The 19,927-nt window shown below is 44.6% G+C and overlaps 1 protein-coding gene across 1 annotated transcript in view; it reads left to right on the top strand.

The window, feature by feature from the left end:
• The first annotated feature begins 7,098 nt into the window (after window positions 1–7,098).
• Window positions 7,099–19,927, top strand: part of LOC102825003 (leukocyte-associated immunoglobulin-like receptor 1-like) — a 15,529-nt gene continuing 2,700 nt past the window's right edge. Inside the window, exons 1-6 of the mRNA XM_006868310.1 lie at window positions 7,099–7,132; window positions 10,407–10,694; window positions 18,225–18,353; window positions 18,452–18,494; window positions 18,584–18,621; window positions 18,810–18,862. Coding sequence (XP_006868372.1) covers window positions 7,099–7,132; window positions 10,407–10,694; window positions 18,225–18,353; window positions 18,452–18,494; window positions 18,584–18,621; window positions 18,810–18,862 — 585 coding nt within the window. The remainder of the gene's footprint in view (window positions 7,133–10,406; window positions 10,695–18,224; window positions 18,354–18,451; window positions 18,495–18,583; window positions 18,622–18,809; window positions 18,863–19,927) is intronic.

The raw sequence follows: 19,927 nt of genomic DNA on the forward strand, positions 1-19,927 counted from the left end.
GACTGACTGTGAGGGTTGGAAATGTAAAGGTAGATGTTTTGTAGCAAAAGGAGGGGAGTGGTTGACTTTGCAGTCTGGGAGTGGAGATCCCTGGGACCATCAAGGGAGAAAAGCAGAGTGCGGGACCCTATCCAGAGAGACACTGATGCCAGAGATGGAGGCAGAGATGATGATGTGGAGAGATGGAGCAGCTGAGAACTCTAGACACAGAGAGGGAGAGGGGTTGTGTGCTGATGACCAGGGGACAGTCTTGCAGGGTGTACCCTTAGGTTGGTTATTGATACATGGAGGGGATTGTAACCATGGCAATGTAATGATATACAATAGGGTGAATGTATGTTCTCCCGTGTAAACTATCACATAATTCACAATAAAACAGTTAAAAAAATGAAACGGTACACTTAAAGGTCAATATCATAGATATTAGTGAATTGGAATGGACTGACAGTTGTCATTTTGAATCAGACAATCATATGGTTTACTACACCAGGAATAAGGAAGACCACAGAAGAACTGATGCATTTGAGTTGTGGTGCTGGAGGAGAATATTTAAAGTACCGTGGACTGCCAAAAGAACAAACAGATCTATGTTGGAAGAAGCATAACCAGAGTGTTCCTCAGAAGCCAGGATGGTCAGACTTCACCCCTTATACTTCAGTAATATCATCAGGAGGGATCAGTTCCTGGAGAAGGACATCATGCTTGGCAAAGTGGAGGTTCAGCAAAAAAGAAGATCCCCAACAAGATGGATTGGCAAAGTGGCAGCATCAGTGGACTCAAGCGTGGCAACAATAGTGAGGTTGGTCCAGGATTGGGCAGTGTTTCATTCTGCTGTGCATAAGGTGGCTATGAGTAGATACTGACTCGATGATACCTAACAACAACAACAAAACCAAGTTTTTCAGGCTGAATTCGATCAAGCATGCAATCAAGATGCATTGACAATTACTGGTGGTTGGAATGCAAAAGTTGTAAACACAAAGGAAGGATTAGTAGTTGGAAAATATGGCCTTGATGATAGAAACGATTCTGCAGATCATATGATAGAATTTTTCAAGACCAATGATTTAGTCATCTCAAATATTTTTCAACAACATAAATGATGATTATACACATAGATCTCACCAGATGGAATACACAGGAATCAAATTGACTACATCTGTGGGAAGACAAAACAAGGCCATGGGCAGACTATGGAACAGACCATCAATTACTCATGTGCAAGTTCAGGCTGAAGCTGAAGAAAATGAAAATAAGTCCATGTAAGCCAAATATGACCTTCAGTATTGTTATTGCTGTTGTTAAGGCCTGCTGAGTTGGTTCCAACTCATAGTGACCCTATGTAGGGTTCCAGAGGAGTGGCTAGTGGATTTGAACAGCCAACCTTGCAGTTCAAACTGACCTTATGGTCCAGTGCATTACCCTGCAATGCCACACCCCCACCTGAATTTTGAGACTATCTCAAGAACAGATTTGATGCATTAGACACTAATTCCTGAAGACCAGAAGAGCTGTGGGATGACATCAAGAACATTCGACAGAAAGAAAGCAAAAGGGCATTTTAAAAGACAGATAAGAAAGAAAAGACAAAAATGGAGTCAGAAAAGACTCTACTGTTTAGTGTAGAGACTCTAAAGTGACTAGAAGAAATGAGGAGGTAAAAGAACCAAACAGAAAATTTCAAAGGGCAGCTCAAGAAGAAGACAAAGTCAAGTATTACGATGAAATCTGCAAAGACCTAGAATTTAAAAACCTAAAGGAAAGAACATGCTCAGTATTTCTCAAACTGAGGGAACTGAAGAAAAAATTCAAACTGCGGGTTGTAATATTGAAGGATTTTAGGGGCGAGAATATTAAACAATTCAGGAAGCATCAAAAGAAGATGAACGCAATCCACAGAGTCATAGTACTGAAAAGAATTGGTCAATCAGTTCAAGAGGTACCATATGATCAAGAATTGATGGTATTAATGTATAAGTACACCCTCACTTGTAGGTAATCCCCACTTGACCTGGCTTCAATGGCTGGATGATCAGAGCTCAAACAGAAGAAGAAAGAAGAGGGAAAAAAGGATAATCGGATACAATTTGATGAACTTGACCTACACCTACGGATGCAGTAGCTCAAAAGAGGGAACAAATCTTTACAGCAAGGATCATTCCCATCCCCTCCATACAGAGTAGACAGGGATGGGCAACTTGGACATTGGCTACCCAAAATGGGAGGGGTTACAAAGGCAAGAAGTGACTGGCTTACAAGCTTTCAAGAGGGAACCTAGATCCATAGGGTGTGGAGCAAGGTAGGATCTCCATTGAGTAGTATCCATTCTGTCTAGTTGGGGCTGATGAAACAAGATGCAGATAGGTCTCTTGTGATACAATAGCGAATAACTGTTCATCAGGACTGATTGTGAGGGTTGGAAATGTAAAGGTAGACATCTGGGGGCAAAGGGAGGGGAGTGACTAACCTTACAGTCTAGGAGCAGAGGTCCCTGGGACCATCATAGGAGAAAAGCAGAGAACAGAACCCTACCCAGAGAAGCAGTGATGCCAGAGATGGAGGCAGAGGCGATGACATGGGGAGATAGAGCGGCTGGAGACTTTGGACTCGGAGAGAGAGAGGGGGGCAGTAATGAAAACAATTTAAATGGTAGAAACCGAAATGATGACATCACTCAAGGTTTAACAGTGGAAAAAGAATATTAACAAAAGTCATCTTCCATGGGCCAAATCACAATTTCCCATTCACTACAATTGCAAATATTGTCTCCTGAATACAGTTGAATGAAGATAGAAGAGAGTGACAGCATGACAATGCAACAGGCAAAGAAATCAAACTATGGACCTCTGAGGCAAAGTGGCAGAGTCAGCAGGCTCACTGAGCCAACTCTCTGCACAAAGACATGGTGGTTGCCATTGTCGAGTGCTGTCGAGTCAGTTCTGACTCATAGAGATCCTGTACAGAGTTTCCAAGGAACAGCTGGTGAGTTTGAACCACCTATTTTGAAGTTAAAACCTACCTTGCAGTCCAGTGCATTAACCCACAGCATCACAGAAGGACTCCAAAGACATGGTGGACCAAGTGAAACAGGTACAGCTAGGGAGCCTACAGCCCTGAGCTTCAGAGCATAGAACAGAGAGGTGGTTAGAGTGCCCACAGGAAGAAAAAGTTGAACAGGAGCAATGAGAGAGAAGAAAATTGGGCAACCTGACAGCTGGCATGCAGTGGCACAGCCATCTCGAGCTTTTGTGAAGGGCTGTTGACACAGAGGCCTGTGGGCACAGGATGCAGTTACTGGCTGCAAGCAAGAGGGATGCAGTTCCCGCATGTTCTCTGCCCTCCTGGTAGCTCAGGGCATGTCCAGTCCATGCCTTCACCAATCCAATGGCCAATGGCACCCCCTCTTGCATGACCTTTACTCTGCCCGAGGTCAGGCAGCAGGGATACCAACCCTGCTTCTGGAGGTACCTGGACTCACCCTGAACTACACTATACAAACAGCTAACAGAGATCTGTACTCACACTTCCAGTCTCTAGCACATTCACCTGGAGACAGGTGCCCGAGAACACACCAACAGACCATCACCAATGAAATATAAATACAATGACACCACAACATCTCTGAGAACACAGACAATTTCAGCTTACATGAAGAAACAAGATAGAGTGCCTCAAGACTGAGTCAGAAAACATAACACCAGAAATGGTATCAGAGCTACTTGATAAGGAATTTATAAGAATGATAATTAGGTACTTTCAACAGATTGAGAGAAAGACTGAGGAAAGCAAGGAGAACGCACACACACAAAAAACTTTAGAAGAATTCAGAAAAACATTACAAGAACCAACTGACAAAAGAAAGGAGAAATTGAAACCATGCAAAAACAGCAATTAGGAAATCAGAAGATGAATACTAAGTAAGACCTCAGAAATAGAACATTCAGAGGACAAAGAATTGAATCAATGGAAGACTGAATGACTGAGCTTGAAGACAAATCTTTCAATATTTATCTGCTAGAGGAACAATCCCCCCCCAAAATAATTTAAAATTCCAAAGAAAGCCTAAGACTTATGTGGGACACTATCAAAAGGAATAATTTACATGTGATTAGAATTCCAAAAGGGAAAAAAAGCCAAAAATATATATCAGAGAGAAAATGGGACATGAATTGTTGTAAGAACACTTCCCTAGCATCATGAGAAATGAGAAGATAGTCATTCAAGAACTTAAACAAACTCCAAAAGGGATAGACCCCAAAAGAAAATCAGCAAAACATAATCAAGCTTTTCCCCAAACCAGAGACAATGAGAGGATCCTGAGAGCGGCTCAGAAAAAACAAAAAGTTACCTACAAAAAAGAACTAATAAAGACTAAACTCTGATTTCTCAGCAGAAACCATACAGGCAAGAAAGCAATGGCATAACATATATAAAACACTGAAAGAAAAAACAACCAACCAAGTATCATATACCCAGCAAAGCTGTCCATCAAATATGATGGCAAAATTAGGACATTTCCAAATAAACAGAAATCAAAAGAATTTGCAAAAAACTGACCAAATGTAACAAAAAATACTAGAGACAACAGTCTGAGACTAACATACATGACAAATATCACCCAGAATTCCACCAAGATATGTTGCTATTAAGTGCCATCGACTCGGTTCTGACTCATGGTGACCCTGTATAGGGGTTTCAAGGAGCAACTGATGAGTTTGAACTGTCGACCTTGTCATTCACAGTTCCAAGCTGATCCGACAGCATCACACCAGGAGTCTGACCCAGATATAGAAGTATTCAAAGTAAAGCAAACATACGTGACTGAAAATAGGGGAACTAGAGATACGAGAGTTTGCAGCAGCAACAACAAAGCATAAAGTAAAATGAGGGTGACAGAACTTCCAAATGAAGGAGAAATCAAGTTGTTTTCAAGAAAACATGAAATAAATACATAAAAACAACCTAGCTCTAATCCTAAAACTAAAACAAGCCTTAATCCTAGCCCAAGTCCTAGCCCAACTTGTACCAACACTAACCCTAACGCCCACAACAAAAGAGAACAGAATTTATCTTCTCACAGTTCTAGAGACTAAAAGTCTAAATCAGGGATCAGTTGTTTCTAGTCTTCTGGCAGACCTCTCCTAGTTTCTGGCAGCTGGTGAGCTTGAACTGCCGACCTTGTAGTTCAAACGGCTTTGCAGTCTGGCACATTAGCCCACAGCGCCACACCAGGACTGCACCAGGTTGATGTTGTTGTTCTTAAGTGCCGTCAAGTTGATTCCGACCCATAGTGACCACTGGGTTGATAGGGATGGGCAATTTAGACATTGGCTATAAAAAGTGGGGGGCTAAAAAGGCACGAAGTGGCTAGTTCACAAGCTTTCACAAGTGTGCTTAGTTTCAGAATGAGGGGAGTAAGGTACAATCCCCACTGAATAGTTTTCCTCTTTTCCAGATGGATCTGGTGAAAAGGGATGTGGGATGATGCTGATAGAATTCTATGATTCAATCGTGAATAATTACTAGCAGAATTAATTGTGATTGTGAAAACTGTAATTGTAGAAGATGTGTAGCTAAAAGTGGGAGCAGTTTATCAGGAACAGAGGACCCCAGGACCATCAGGAAGGAAGAGCATGAGAACCTACCTGGAAAAGTAGTGACAATAGAGATGGTGGCAAAGGCGATGGCATGGAGAGACAGAGCATCATTGGACCCTAGGTCCACAGACTGAGAGAGGCCATGTGCTTGTGGGCAGGAGACTGTCCTGCAAAATGTGCCTTTTGGATATTTAAATGAATATGTATTTTTTGTTTTGTATGTGTACGTAAGATATTTTTGCTCTGTTCATTTGTGAAATACAAGATGTAGAAGGGAAGCCACAAGAAGGAAGCAGAATGACTGTTGTTACGGGGAGAGGTGTGTAGTCGTTAAGATGAAACAAAACATGATTGCTTGAAAGTAAAGACCTTCACTGAATTCACAATTTAAAAAAAAAAAAAGAAGAATTGAGGCTTGGTACTCAAAAATTCAGTCTTGAAAATTCTATGAAGCACAGTTCTACTCGACTTTGAGGAGGCGGTCCTTTTCCTGTCATATTTTGAGTGCCTTCCAACCTGAAGGGCTTATATTCTGACACTGTACCCGGCAGTGTTCCGCTGATATCCGTAAGGTTTTCAGTGGTTATCCATTCAGGGTCACTGATCTGCTAGCCACAAGTTCAACCTACCAGTCCCTCCTTGGAAATGCTATATAGGGCCACTGTGGATCAGAACCCACATAGCACTTAACAATAACAACCACCATTCAGATATGGTCAGCCTCTCCTTCTTCCTAATCTGCCTTACTCGGGAAGTTCTACTGAAAGCTGTCCACCATGGGTGGTCCTGCTGGGATTTACAATCATGGTGGCATAGCTTCCAGCATCACATGTCACCAAAGTATGATGTTGTTGTTGTTAAGTGCCATCGAGTCGGGTCCGACCCATAGCGACCCTGTACAGGGTTTCCGAGGGTGTAAATCTTTACAGGAGTAGAAAGCCTCATCTTTCTCCCGCGGAGCAGCTGGTAGTTTCGAACCGCTGACCTTAAGGTTCGCAGCCCGATTCGTAACCACTACGCTACCAGAGCAACTGCACCTATTCTGCACACATAGGTCAACATGAGTCAGTATTAAGTCAACAGCAACTAAATGCAATATGATTAAATACTTGGAGGAGGAGGTGGTCATTGGTTTGTGGAATCGGGGCTGATGTTCAAGTTAGTCTGTATCATAACCTGTGTTCTGCTGTCCCCATAGATTTAGAGTGAGTTTAACATGTAGTGGGTTTGATCTAGAGATAAATTCATCCTCATTTCAGGCATTTGGGTATGAAACATTTTTCAGCTACCAAGTCGCCCCACATCCCCTGCCTCTGTGTCTTTTGGGGGAAGAGTGGAAATATCTGGGGGAGGAATACTTCCGTTTTGTAGGAAGTAGCTGATGTAGAAACCTTAAGAAAGACCTCAGACCAATACATCCTCTTCGTCGTTGTCTGCTGCTGAGCACTGTCTACTTACTCATCATCAGATCCTGAACAAGGCAGACTTCCAGGGTAGTGAGATGTCACCTATACCCACCACCTTCCTGGGCCTCGGTGAGTCCAAGAATGATGGGGGAGAATTAGAGGACAAAGGGTTGGAACGCTCCGGGTTGGGAATCCAGTTACCTCTGGGTGAATTCTAAAAACTGGGGGAAGAAAGCTGTCCCTCCAGGCATCCCTGCAACTTTCACCAATGGTCTCAGTCTGACCACAGATCTCAGAACCAGCTACAGAGGGGTGGAGTGGGGAGTAGGGATAAGAAGGTTTGGACTAATGTACTGAAGTCCTGGTGTGGTGCTGTAGGATAAAGTACTAGACTGAAAGGTCAGTTTGAACCACAAGTTTTGTGGTTCAAACCAACCAGCAGCTCTTCGGAAACCCTATACAAGTTCGCTATGAGTCAGAATCAACTCAATGGCACTTAACAAGAATTTACTTGGGTGAGAAGGCTTGGGGATTTGTCTTGAAACTATTTCAGAGCAAGAAGAACTAGATATTAGGATTAATGTTGAAAAGGGATGATTTGGAAATGACAGGAGGTTAAATTGCCTCTTAGATCCCTGGGTGGTGCAAACAGCTTACTAGTAGCTGAAAGTTTAGCTGTTTGAAACCACCCAGTGGTGCCATGGAACTCTGCTTCATAAAGATCATGGCCTTGAAAAGCCTATGGAACCGTGGTACTCTGCACACCTTGGCATCACCATGACTTGGAAATCTCAACAACTAGCAACAGCCATACCAGCTCCCCATTTCCATCATCAGGCCATCCCTACTAGCAGCCTTGTAAGGAATTGGGGCAGTGAGCATTTTTCTCACTGAGACTTCTCTTGCAGTACTGTTCCTGGGATCAGTGATCCAAGCACAAAAAAGTGAGTCATGTCTTTAAACTTCTGACCCCTCCACCCTAGGGCAGCTGGATGAAAGTGATGTTACTCTGGGAGGGACTCAGGGAGACCCTCAAATGTAACCCAAATAGAAAATGACTCTATACGTAGAACCCTAGCCTAGTTCTTTCTGCTGTTCTTCGCCTGTCTCCTTAATAAGAAAATAAAACAGTTGTGATCTAGTTGATGCCAACTGGTGACAGAGAATTCATGTCTATCAGAGGAGAACTGTGTCCCATGGGTTTTCAGTTCTGAGTTTTTGGAAATAAATCATCAGGTCTTCTGTGGTGCCTCTAAGTGGACTCAAGTCACTAACCTTGAGGAGTGTTTGGGGGATGGTGGGAACGTTCTGAGTTTGGATCGTGGTGATGGTTCCAGTGGACGTGGGCTGGGTGTGAGGGGTCTTTGAGGGAAGATGAACGCCACCATTTATGCCAATCAAACACTCTATCTTCGTACCAACTCCACTTAATGCACCAAGGATAGCTCTGACTCAACATGCCCAAAGCTAGCCATGAAGTCTCTCCATACAAGCCAAACTCTCCCTCCTCCTCCTCCCCTGGGCAGAGACTATTGTAGTCCCAGAAGGTAGAATTTGGTAATGCATCCTTGAGCCCATATTTACCCTCCTCTTATATGTTACATGTCAAAAAAGATAGCAATTTTACCTCTGACATTTCAAGTCTTCTTTACACATTCTCTCTCCAACCCCATTCAAGCCACGTTCTGCACTCAGCTCGGTGATGGCTCATGTTGGTGTCTGGGTCTGCCTCCTCTGCCTATCCTCTAGCCAGGCCTGCTTCTCCCTCACTCCCTTCTCCGTACCAAAGTTATGGCTAAGAGCACACGTCCAACCTGTTTATCTCCATCAAATTATCTTACTGACTTGTTGTCAACCATCAGAAAATAATAAGCTATTTATTTACTTATTTATTCGTTAATTTTCTATTCCTTTTCATTTATTTTTAAGCTTTGACTTCTTTTATATTATTTGCTTCTTTTTTCATTAAATTTTTTTTTGGTGTGTGTGTGTGTAATTTTAAGGCAAATGTTTATTTTTCGTTGAAGTCTTCTCAGGGTTTATCTTGAGATAGAATCAGACTCTCTTTTATCTGATCCTCTTTTCACATTCACATCCATCCCCATGCTGTCTGATGTATTTTCTTCAGAAACTTTGGGTTCCCATCAGCTTCCCAAACATGCTATATCCCCACACCCCACAGGACTTTCTCACATGCTGACTTCTCCTCCACCTTATATCTGCTCAGCTGAGGTAACCTGTCCCTCAGATCTCAGCTCTAAGACCCTCAGAGAGGGGTCCGTATTCCCTCTCATCTGCTCCCCTAAATTCCTGGACAATGATTTGATCAGCATCTTTCTTACTTCTTAGATTTTCAGCTCTATCCAAGTGGGCAGAGATCATATCTGAGCTTCTCATATTTGTGAAATTATTGGTACATGGAAAGAATGTATAAATTGGTAGAGAGGGCGGCGTTAGTATATGGTTGAAAGAATGAATGAGTTGGTGAATGATAACGAGCGTGTGAATGAATGAGTGAGTGAAAGAGTTAGTAAGCAAGTGATTGAGTGAATGAATGATTGAAGAAGGGTGCACAGGAAGTGAATGAAAGCGAGTGAACGAATAGGAACTCTACCACCCAGTTGTATGACTAGTGCCCGTTCTGTCTTGTCCCCCACCCCCATCAAATTTTGCTAAGTTTGACACAACTTTCTTGCTTCATGATTTCAAATCCCTCTCTCCCTCCCTTACCTTCCTCAGCCAAGTTGAGACAGACCAGGGTTTTTCAAGAGACTTAGTAACAAGGAAATGAAAGTAAGACAGATGGATGTAGAAAACACACAGGAAAACCCAGAGGTGTTTGCTCAACAGAGGACTTGCATTAGAGACAGGGAGCCCTCTTTTGCTTGGCATCCGGCCTTGGGTTCCCACACAACTTTGCAGACACCCATCCCTGCTGCTGCAATCTCATTCCTGACCACCCCAGACCCCTGCCTCCCTTGCTGGATGCCATTGAAGTTCTGGCTACTCTAATACTCTCACTCCCTCTCTGTTTCCTGGAAGTGGCCATGGTCAGGGACAGAGCTGGGCTCTGCAGAGACACACCTGGCATGTGGTGTGATTTAGTGACACACATACTTCCTGTGTGACACCGATCAAAGCCCAAGTGAAACCAAGTCTCAGTCTCCTTATTGTCAAGTGGAGAGAATACTTCTGCACTGATGAGGATGAAAATGGATGTGGGCTGAATGAGAGGGGTCTTTGGGGATGGTGGAAATGTTCTGAGCTTGGAATGTGGTGATGGTTATATAACTCTATAAATTTATTGAAGTCATTGCAATGAACAGCTGAAAATGGGTAAATAGTGTGGAGTGGCGATTTCCTCACGAACAAACCTGAGGTGTCTGCTCTGATTCCCTCCTAGATATCCTGTCCACTCCCACCTTGTCAGCGGAGCCAGGCTCTGAGATTCCCTGGGGGAAACCTGTGACCTTTGTTTGCCGAGGTCATCCTGAGGCTAAGGTGTTTCGACTTGAGAAGAATGCACAGATCACCCCACTTCCAGATGTGAAAAACCCTTTCAGGAATATGACAGAGGCTAGATTCCTCATTAACTCAGTCACTGAAGACACAGCGGGGCGTTATAACTGCATCTACCTGTTAGGATATGGCTTCTCTAATCGTAGTAACTCCCTGGAGCTCATAGTGACAGGTGAGGAACTATCCAGGTCCCACCCCATCTCAAGCTCAGCCCTCAGATTTGTCCCCCGGTTCCTGAGCCCTGTCCCTGATCCACTGTTTCTCCATAGCCCCTGTCCTCTCCCTCCCCCCTCCCGGGCTCCCTCTCTCCCTCAGCACACGTGTCTCCTCTGCCTTCAGACACCAAGGAAGACCATGAAAGAAACTTGATTCCAGCATCAGAAGGGGGATGGGGCTGGGCACTGCTCAGTGGCTGAGGAGTGGGTTCCCAGCTCCCTCTGGTTCCTCTGTCCAGAGATTGCTTGCAGGCCAGACTCTCTTCAAAGGACTGTGCATCATTTTGCCCCCGGAGACATGTTAAATGCTTCCCTCAACTGAGCCAGAACCATGCAGATTCCAACCAAAATGTATCCTATACAGTGGTCCATTCCTTCCATTGGACAGTTTCACATTGTCCAGACATAGCCTCTTAGACTAGGAGTGGACAGTCCTTTGGGGGAAACTATGGGATGAGCCAGGCACTGCCCTGTGTGTGCTTGGTCTCTGGTGAGATCTTGAAGCCACAGTTCAGTGAGGAGGTTCCATTCCAGTGTGTGTTGTTCCAGGACCTGCAGTAAGTGCTTCATGCTGATTCTGTGAGGTCAGAATGTTGGATCTCAGTGCCTGCTCTTTTCCTACCTTCCCTACCTGTGTCTTTTAGCCCGGTCCCACCTGCCTGGATTCAGAGCTTTGAGTCTCCAAGTAGTGACAGGATCAGGGTTGGAGGACCCCCAACCTGGACCCAGGACTGGGGACGGAAAAGTTCCAGACAGCTCATGATGGATGTGAAGAGGGGGTGGCCAGCTCTTGGCAGAGTGACAAAGCCAAGTGCCTCTTCCAGGTCTCGTCCTCCTGCCTCAGATGCTCAGAGCCTCAGGCTATTGTCTGTGTTGAGCGATGGTCAGATGTGGTCTTGAAATGGACACTCAGGAGAGAAAAGGGCCTGGAAGAACAAGACAGACCTTCAGCAACCCCAGGGCAGCTCTCAGCCCTTCCTCCTGCCCTGTTCGTAAAGCCCCTGGAATTTCAGACCCCATCTGCAGAGCTACAGTGAATGAGTAGCAGAGGTGGGTTACTGGGTATCCTTGTGCTGAGAATAGGGTTCTGGGGCCCAGCCCTGTCCTTAGAACCAGGGACCAGTAAAACTAGAATAAGGAATTGACAACTCCTAGCCAGGAGCTGTTGGAAACATGCAATTCTCTCTGGGCCTCTCTGGCACTACCCATTTTTTAAAATTCAATATGCAGAAACTAAGTTGAAGCTTCTTACCCACAGTCACAGGGCTACTATGTGGCAGAGGATGAATCCCACCCTGGCAGCCAGATCCCACCCATTGCCGATGCATGGATTCCTACTCATAGAGACCCCAAATGGCAAAGTAGATTAGAACTGCTCCTTAGGGTTTCCAAGACTGTAGATCTATGCAGAAGCAGACTGCCAGGGTGCCTGGTGGGTTTGAACGGCTGTCATTGCAGTTAGTAGACAGTCATTTAACTCACTGCGCCACAGGGCTCTGTTGCCGAATCCCAGACACTGGGATTTAATGGTGGTGCACTGTGGCTTAATGCACCAGACTGCAAAGCCGTTTGAACTGCAAGGTCGGAGGTTCAAGCTCCCCAGCTTCTCCTTGGAAACCCTATACAGGGTCACTATGGGTCGGAATCAACTTGTCGACACTTAACAACAACAATAACTACACTGCCCCCTAGTGGCCAGTGTCTTGCTATTTGCCTCACTGCATCTAAGTGTGGTTGTTCCCTTTGTTCTATGACTGGGATTTTCCAGGAGGAGGAGACTGAGTCATGAGCTGTCTCTGGACCCTCCTTCGTCCCCAGTTCCATGCGGAGCATGTGCTTAACCTTATCACTACCTGACTCTAAGCTCAGGCAGGTGGGACCAGAAGTAAAACCACAAGTGGAAAGTTGATGGAGCCAGAGTCAGATGATAATTACCATGGCCATGGGATTGGCGGTGGAGAAGGTTCCAGGAATAGCTTATGCTGGGACTACACAGGGACTGACCAGCCATCAAAAGAGTGATGTGGGGGTCTTTCTCTCATGACTTCAGTCCCCTCCCCCATATTCTCAGGCATTCAGGGTGAGGTCTGCAATTGAGTGATGGCTCCACGTGGTCTTTGAATGGATGCTTAACTAACGAACGAAAGATCAGGCTGAATGGGGCTGACTATTAGCAGCCCAAATACAAACTCTCAACCAATCTCCTCAGAGGCTGCCACTTATAGAACCCCACTCTTCAACTGATAAATAGCAGAGAACTCAACTTCGAGAGAGGCTTCTAGAGGTTTCTGTGGTGGGAATTAGGTTCTGTGTTTCTGGGGCTGGTCCCTGCCGTGGGTTTGGAACCTTAGGGATAGTTATAATGACATGTGCACTTGGAGTTAGAAAACCAAAAGGGAAGAACACGCTCAGCATTTCTCAAGCTAAAAGAACTGAAGAAAAGACCCTCTGCAACAAAGACATGGTAAACCAAGTAAAATAGACCCAGATGGGGATCCTGGAACCGTGAGCTTCAGAGGGTAGGGAGACTGGAAGAGGAAGCTACACACCACCAATGGAGAGAGGAAACATGGATGGACTGAAGAGAATTAAAAATGGCCGCTGCAGTACATTGACAGGAAACTGTCAGAAATTCCAACTGGATGCGGAAGAGGCTGTGGAACAAGGGTTACCATTGCTGACATCAGATGGATCTTGGCTGAAGGCAGAGAATACCAACAAGATGTTTCCTTATGCTTTATCGAGTATGCAAAAGCATTTGACTACTCTGGCCAGGCGTCCTTGTGAGAGTGACATCATCTTTAAACCCCATGTGGCAATCTCTGACACACCGTTGTGATGCCCAGGGAAGACAGGGTGACCTGAAAGTCCAACTTCTTCCTTAAGATCACACAACTTTTGGATGATTGTCCAAAATGCTTCATCATGGGAGCAGACAAGGTAGGCTCCAAGCAGAAGCAGCAGACCCACTTGCCCCTGCATGGGAAGGGCGTGATTGCTAAAATAAAAAGCATTTGACTGTGTGAATCACAACAAACTCTGGGTAACACTGAGAAGAATTTGATTGTGCTCATGAGGAACCTGTACATAAACCAAGAGGCAGTCATTAGAACAGAACAAGGGGACACTGAATGGTTTCAACTCAGGAAATGTGTGCACTAGGGTTGTATCCTTGCTTTCAGCATGCTTATTCAATCTGCATGCTGAGCAGAGAATCCAAGAAGCTGGATTATATGAAGAAGAACGCAGCATCAGGACTGGAGGAAGACTCATATGAACAACCTGCAATGTGCAGATACCACACCACTACTTGCTGGAAGTGAAGGAAACTTCAAATACTGAGGAAGCTCAGAGACCTCTCAATGTAAAAAAAATTAAAATCCCCCCTGGACCAATAAATAATATCATGATAAATGGCGAAAAGATTGAAGTTGTCCAACACTTCATTTTTGTTTGTATCCACAAACACTCATGAAAACGGTTGTCAAGAAATGAAACAGCATATTGCATTAAGCAAATCTGCTGCCAAAGACCTCTTTAAAACATTAAAGAGCAAAGATGTCACTTTGAGGACCAAAAGGGGCCTTTCTGTTTCCTTGAAGATTTGAAGCCTCTGAAACCATATACAGGGTTGCTATAAGTCAGAACCGACGTGACAGCACTTAACAACAATGACAACAACATTATACATTAAGGAGTCCTGGTGCACTGTGGGTGAGGCATTAGGTTGTTAACCACAAGCACAGTGGTTCAAACCCACCAGCAGCTCCCCAGGTGGAAAATACGGTTGTCTCTTCCTGTAAAGACTTGCAGTCTCAGAAACCCAAAGGGACAAGTTCCGCTCAGTCCGATGTGGTCACTGTGCCTTGGAATCAAGGTGATGCCAGTGGGTTTGGTGGTGGTGGTGGTTATGTGCTGTGGAATCGGTTCCAACTCATAGCGACCCTGCTCAGGGTTTCCGAGGCTGTAAATCTTTTACGGGAGCAGAAAGCCTCATCTTTCTCCCGCGGAACAGCTGGTAGTTTCGAACTGCTGACCCTGAGGTTAGCAGCCTGATTTGTAACCACTACGCTACCAGAGCTCCTGTACTATATATATATATATATAGTCTCTGCTATGGTGTGGTGCTGTGGGCTAATGCGTCAGACTGCAAAGCTGTTTGAACTGCAAGGTTGGTGGTTCAAGCTCACCAGCTGCTCCTTGGAAACTCTATACAGGGTCGCTATGGGTTGGAACCGACTCATCGGCACTTAACAACAACAATAACATATTCCATTAAGGAACTCTGGTAGCGTAGTGGTTACAAATCAGGCTGCTAACCACAAGGTCAGCAGTTCAAAACTACCAGCCGTTCCGTGGGAGAAAGATGAGGCTTTCTGTTCCCATAAAGATTTACAGCCTCAGAAACCCTGTACAGGGTCGCTCTGAGTTGAAACCGACTCCATGGCACATGGCCACCACCATATTCTATTAAATATGGTATTTTCCTACAATGATTGTTTTTGTTGCTTGGTGTTGTTGGTTCAAACTCCTAGTGACCCTGTATAAGGTTTCCGAGGAGCTGATGGTGGATTTAAACCACCAACCACAGCAGTTCAAACCAACCTTGCAGTCCATTGCTTATCCTACAGCGCCACACCGAGACCTATGATTTATAATACACATGTCATTTTAAATTGTGTATATACATGAAAGCTTTTGTAAAACTGAATTTCATTTTAATTAGGATAAATGTTACAAGGGAAACCTAGGCAGCGGTGATGGAGAACTGTTGGTGGAATCTTGGATAAGACCCTCCAAGAGGGTGAAGTGCCTGCCTCCCCTGAAGGAGCAGCTAGTGGGAGAGGGAAGAGGACAGGTACACTCAACCTGCTGTTGGAAGATCCCAGAAGGAGCTCTTCATTATGGAGCAGGGATATCCACCAGGCAGGATGCAATGGGTCGGAACCGACTCGACAGCACTTAACAACAACAACAATTTACATAAGGAGTCCTAATGTAATTAGTCCTGTGGGCTAATGCGCCAGACTGCAAAGCCATTTGAATTGCAAGGTCAGTGGTTCAAGCTCAGCAGCTGCTCCTTGAAAACCCTATATAGAGTCGCTTTGGGTCGGAATCGACTCGACGGCACTTGATAACAATTTATATAAACCACAATGCTCTGTACCTGGCCACTTCTGGCAACATGAGCACATTTGGGTCTCAGTTTCTTCATCCAGAACAGGCGGTTCTACCCCATCCAAAGGCGGCTGCAAAGAGATGAGAAAGGACTAGAGATGGGAATTCCTACACTCAGGTGAGAACCCAGGAGGAGGCCAGTAAGGGCTGGTTCCCACTCCCTACTCCTACTTGTCTCTACAGAGGTCCACAAACAGTGGAGAGAGCAGCATTGCCTGGTGGAATGTCCATGTGAAGGAAATGGCACACACCTGCACTGTCCAGTATGGTGACCACTGGCTACATGTGGCTACTGGCCACTTGAGCAAGAGTTGCTGAGTATCTGGCATTTTAATTCCATTTAATTGTAGTTTAATTTAATTTTAAAGAGCCTTATGTGACTACCATATTACACAGTGCGTACCTTAGAACATGGAGTTCTGGTGTGGCGCTGTGGGCTAATGTGTCAGACTGCAAAGCTGTGTGAACTGCAAGGTCGGTGGTTCAAGCTCACCAGCTGCTCCTTGGAAACCCTATACAGGGCTGCTATGGGTCAAAATCGACTTGACGGCACTTAACAACAACAACCTTAGAACATGGTCATCATTCTAGAAAGGTCTATGGTCTAGAGGGTCTTTGGGAGATCCTGATGAGGGAGGTTGTCTGACTCACATTTCTGACCCTCGTCTCCCAATTCCTGGTTTCCATGAGTGATAGTAACAATAAAGATGGGGGCAAAAGTGGTGGTGGTCAGTCCTGACCCTGTTAGGTGGTCAGACCTGACCCTGTTAGGTAAACCTCCCCATTCTGACTGGAAGTTCCTGACCCCTGGGGTTGGTGATTCCCTCTTGGCAGGGGAGAGACAACGAACTTTGGAATCAGACAAATTCCATCTCTGCCAATGTCTAGTCCTGTCACTATGGAAAAAGGACTTCAGCACTCAAGACCCTGGCTTGATTTGTAAAATGAGGATAATAACACTGTGTTGAAGGATTATGATGTGAATGAAGGCTTATATATATATGTAAGTATGTACTTGAGAAGAATAGACCAAGAGGCAGTTGTCTGAACACAACAGAGACACCAAATGGTTTAAAATCCTTTCACCATACTTACTCACTCTGTATGCCGAACAAATAATCCAAGAAACTGGATTATATAAAAAAAGAGCTGGAGGAAGACTCGTTAGCAACCTGTGATATGCAGATAATACAATCTTGTTTGCTGAAAGCGAAGTAGACTTAAAACACTTGCTGATGAAGATCAAAGACTACAACTTTCAGAAAGGATTGCACCTCAATGTAAAGAAACCAAAAATCCTCACAATTGGACTAATAAATGACATTATGACAAATGGAGAAAAGATCGAAGTTGTCAAAAACTTTATCCACAATCAATACTCATGGAATCAGAAGTCAATAAATCAAATGATGTTTTGCATTAAAAAAGCCAAGCTATCAGTTTGAGGACTAAGGTGCACCTGACCCAAGCTATGGTATTTCAATAGATTCATTTGCATGTGAAAGTTGGACAATGGATAAGGAAGACCATAGAAGAATTGATCCATTTGAATTATGGTGTTGGAGAAGAATATTGAAAGTACTGTGGACTGCCGAAAGAGCAAAAATATCTTGTGTTGGAAGAAGTACAACAAGAGTGCTCCTTAGAAGCCAAGATGGCCACATTTCCTCTTTCATATTTCAGACATATTATCAGGAGGGACCAGTTCCTGTAGAAGGTCATTATGCTTTCTAATGTGGAGGGTCAGCGAAAAAGAGGATGAATCCAGATGAGATGGATTGGCACAGTGGGAGCAGCAATGGGCTGAAACATAACAGCAATTGTGGCATGGTGCAGAACCAGGCAGTGTTTGGCTCTGGGGTGCATAGGATCCCTGTGAGTTGGAACTAACTTGGAGACACCTAACAACAACATGAGAAACAACCAGCTATGTGTAGTGTGTCCTGGGTGTTCAACAGTTATGGGTGGCATGTACTCTGCAGTATCAACTGTTGGTGGTGAGCCATAAGTGTTTGAGCATCGATGGGCTCAAGCGCGGCAACAATTGTGAGTTTGGTCCAGGACCCAGCAGTGTTTCCTTCTGCTGTGCATAAGGTTGCTGTGAGTCGGTACTGACTCGATGGCACCTAACAACAGCAACAACAACAAAAGTGCTCGAAAACTGAGCTGTGTTTGGTGTGTGGTAAGTTCTCTGTATTTTGAGTTGTGTGTGGTGTGCAGTTGGTGTTCACTAGCTGTGAGCAAAATGTAAGGTGCAGCAGGTGTTCAGTAATGGAAAGCTGCTGCTATCGGACACCATCTTTCCTTAGGCGTACGTCATTCTGAAGACCTGCTGCAAGACCAGCTTTACTTCCTCATTGGTGTCTCTGTGGCCTTTCTCCTTGGTTTTCTCCTGCTGGTCCTCTTCTTCCTGTATCGTCGGCATCAGGGAAAACATGGTAGGTTTCAAGGAGAGAGCTGAGTGACCTAGAGAGGCCATTGGGAGATGTTGGAGAAAAGATCTCCCTATTAAATTCAGACCATTGATTGTACTCAGGAATCCCCAGCAGCAAGAGCAAGGATCAGAAGCCACAGGAGAGGTGAGGACACTACAGAAGATCCCAGAATGCCCACCCAGTCCTCTGCTTCCTGTCTGTCTCCTAATTCTCTTTCGTTCTTTACCACTCAGGTTCGGTCCAGGTGTTGACATCCTAAAGAGCACACCAGGTAAAGGTAGGAGGAAGAGGGACAGATGTGAAAGTCAGGAAAGTGATAAGGGGAGAGGGGAAGGTTTGGGGACATTCTAGAGTGTTCTGGTTGGGATGAGGGATAAAATCTAAAGCTGTGAGATTTCAGACAAAACAACCTTCTAAGGTCCACCCCAGAGTAATGACTACTTGTCCTCTCTCCTCCAGATACGGCCACAGTGGATGGACTTTCTGAAAATGACAGAGAAGTGGACACCTCAGTAAGTCATTGTTTTTATCTTGCTACACAGCAGAATATCCTAAATTTAACAACATAACCAAATTATATCCATTTCCTGGGTCAAAATATTGAGAGTGGCTTAGCTCTGTGGTGCTGGTTCAGAATTCTTTTGAAGCTGATGTCAAGGTGTTGGTCAGAGCTGCATTTATCTGAAAGTTTGACTTAGACTGTGGGATCTCTTTCCAAGATGGAAACTCACAGGCACATCCACGGAGGGCAGCACCCATGGCAAGCACTATTGCAATGACACCCCCGTCCAAACATTTGACACACATCTTTTAGGTAACTTTACCACATATCAGGGTTTCTCTGCTATTCATAAGGTTTTCAGTGACTAGCGATTCGGAAGTAGTTCGTCACTCTTTCTTCCTAGTCTGTCTTTGTCTGGAAGCTCATCTGAAACCTGTCCACCATGAGTGACCCTGCTGGTTATTTAAAATACCGGTGGCAGAGCCCTCAGAATCAGAGCAACTCAAACCACCACAGCACGACAGACAGATGAGTGGTGGCCATTTGGTTTTATGTCGAAACTGTCACTTTAAATTTCGATATCAATGCTGATACAATCAAGATTTTTCTCCCCTGATGCAATCAGTCCTGATACAATCAAGATGTTCTCTCCCAAGATGGCCACTCCGGAACAGCTGAGCATCTTGAACTAGAAAACAATGGATTTTCACACTCTCTCTGTAGGATTCTCCTACAAATTCCCCCAGCTGTAAGCCCTCCAATCCTCCAAACATATTGGTGAATGTAGGTTCCCCTTTTTGCTACTTTTATAATGGTTGGAGATGCTGTGTTAAGGTGCTAAATTTGGTTTGTCCTTTCTTGATAGGTGCATTTATTGCAATAACTTTTCCTCCCAGCGCCACTTTTGCTGTGTCCCAAAGATTTTGGAATGCTGTCTCAGCATTTCTCAAGTTAGGGGAACTGAAGAAAAAATTCAAGCCTTGACTTTCATTATTGAAAGATTCTCTGGGCAAATTATTGAATGATGCAGAATGCATCAAGAGAAGATGGAAGGAATACACAGAGTCATTGTACC

This window comes from Chrysochloris asiatica, unplaced genomic scaffold, assembly GCF_000296735.1.
Source record: "Chrysochloris asiatica unplaced genomic scaffold, ChrAsi1.0 scaffold00116, whole genome shotgun sequence".
Classification (NCBI taxonomy): Eukaryota; Metazoa; Chordata; class Mammalia; order Afrosoricida; family Chrysochloridae; genus Chrysochloris; species Chrysochloris asiatica.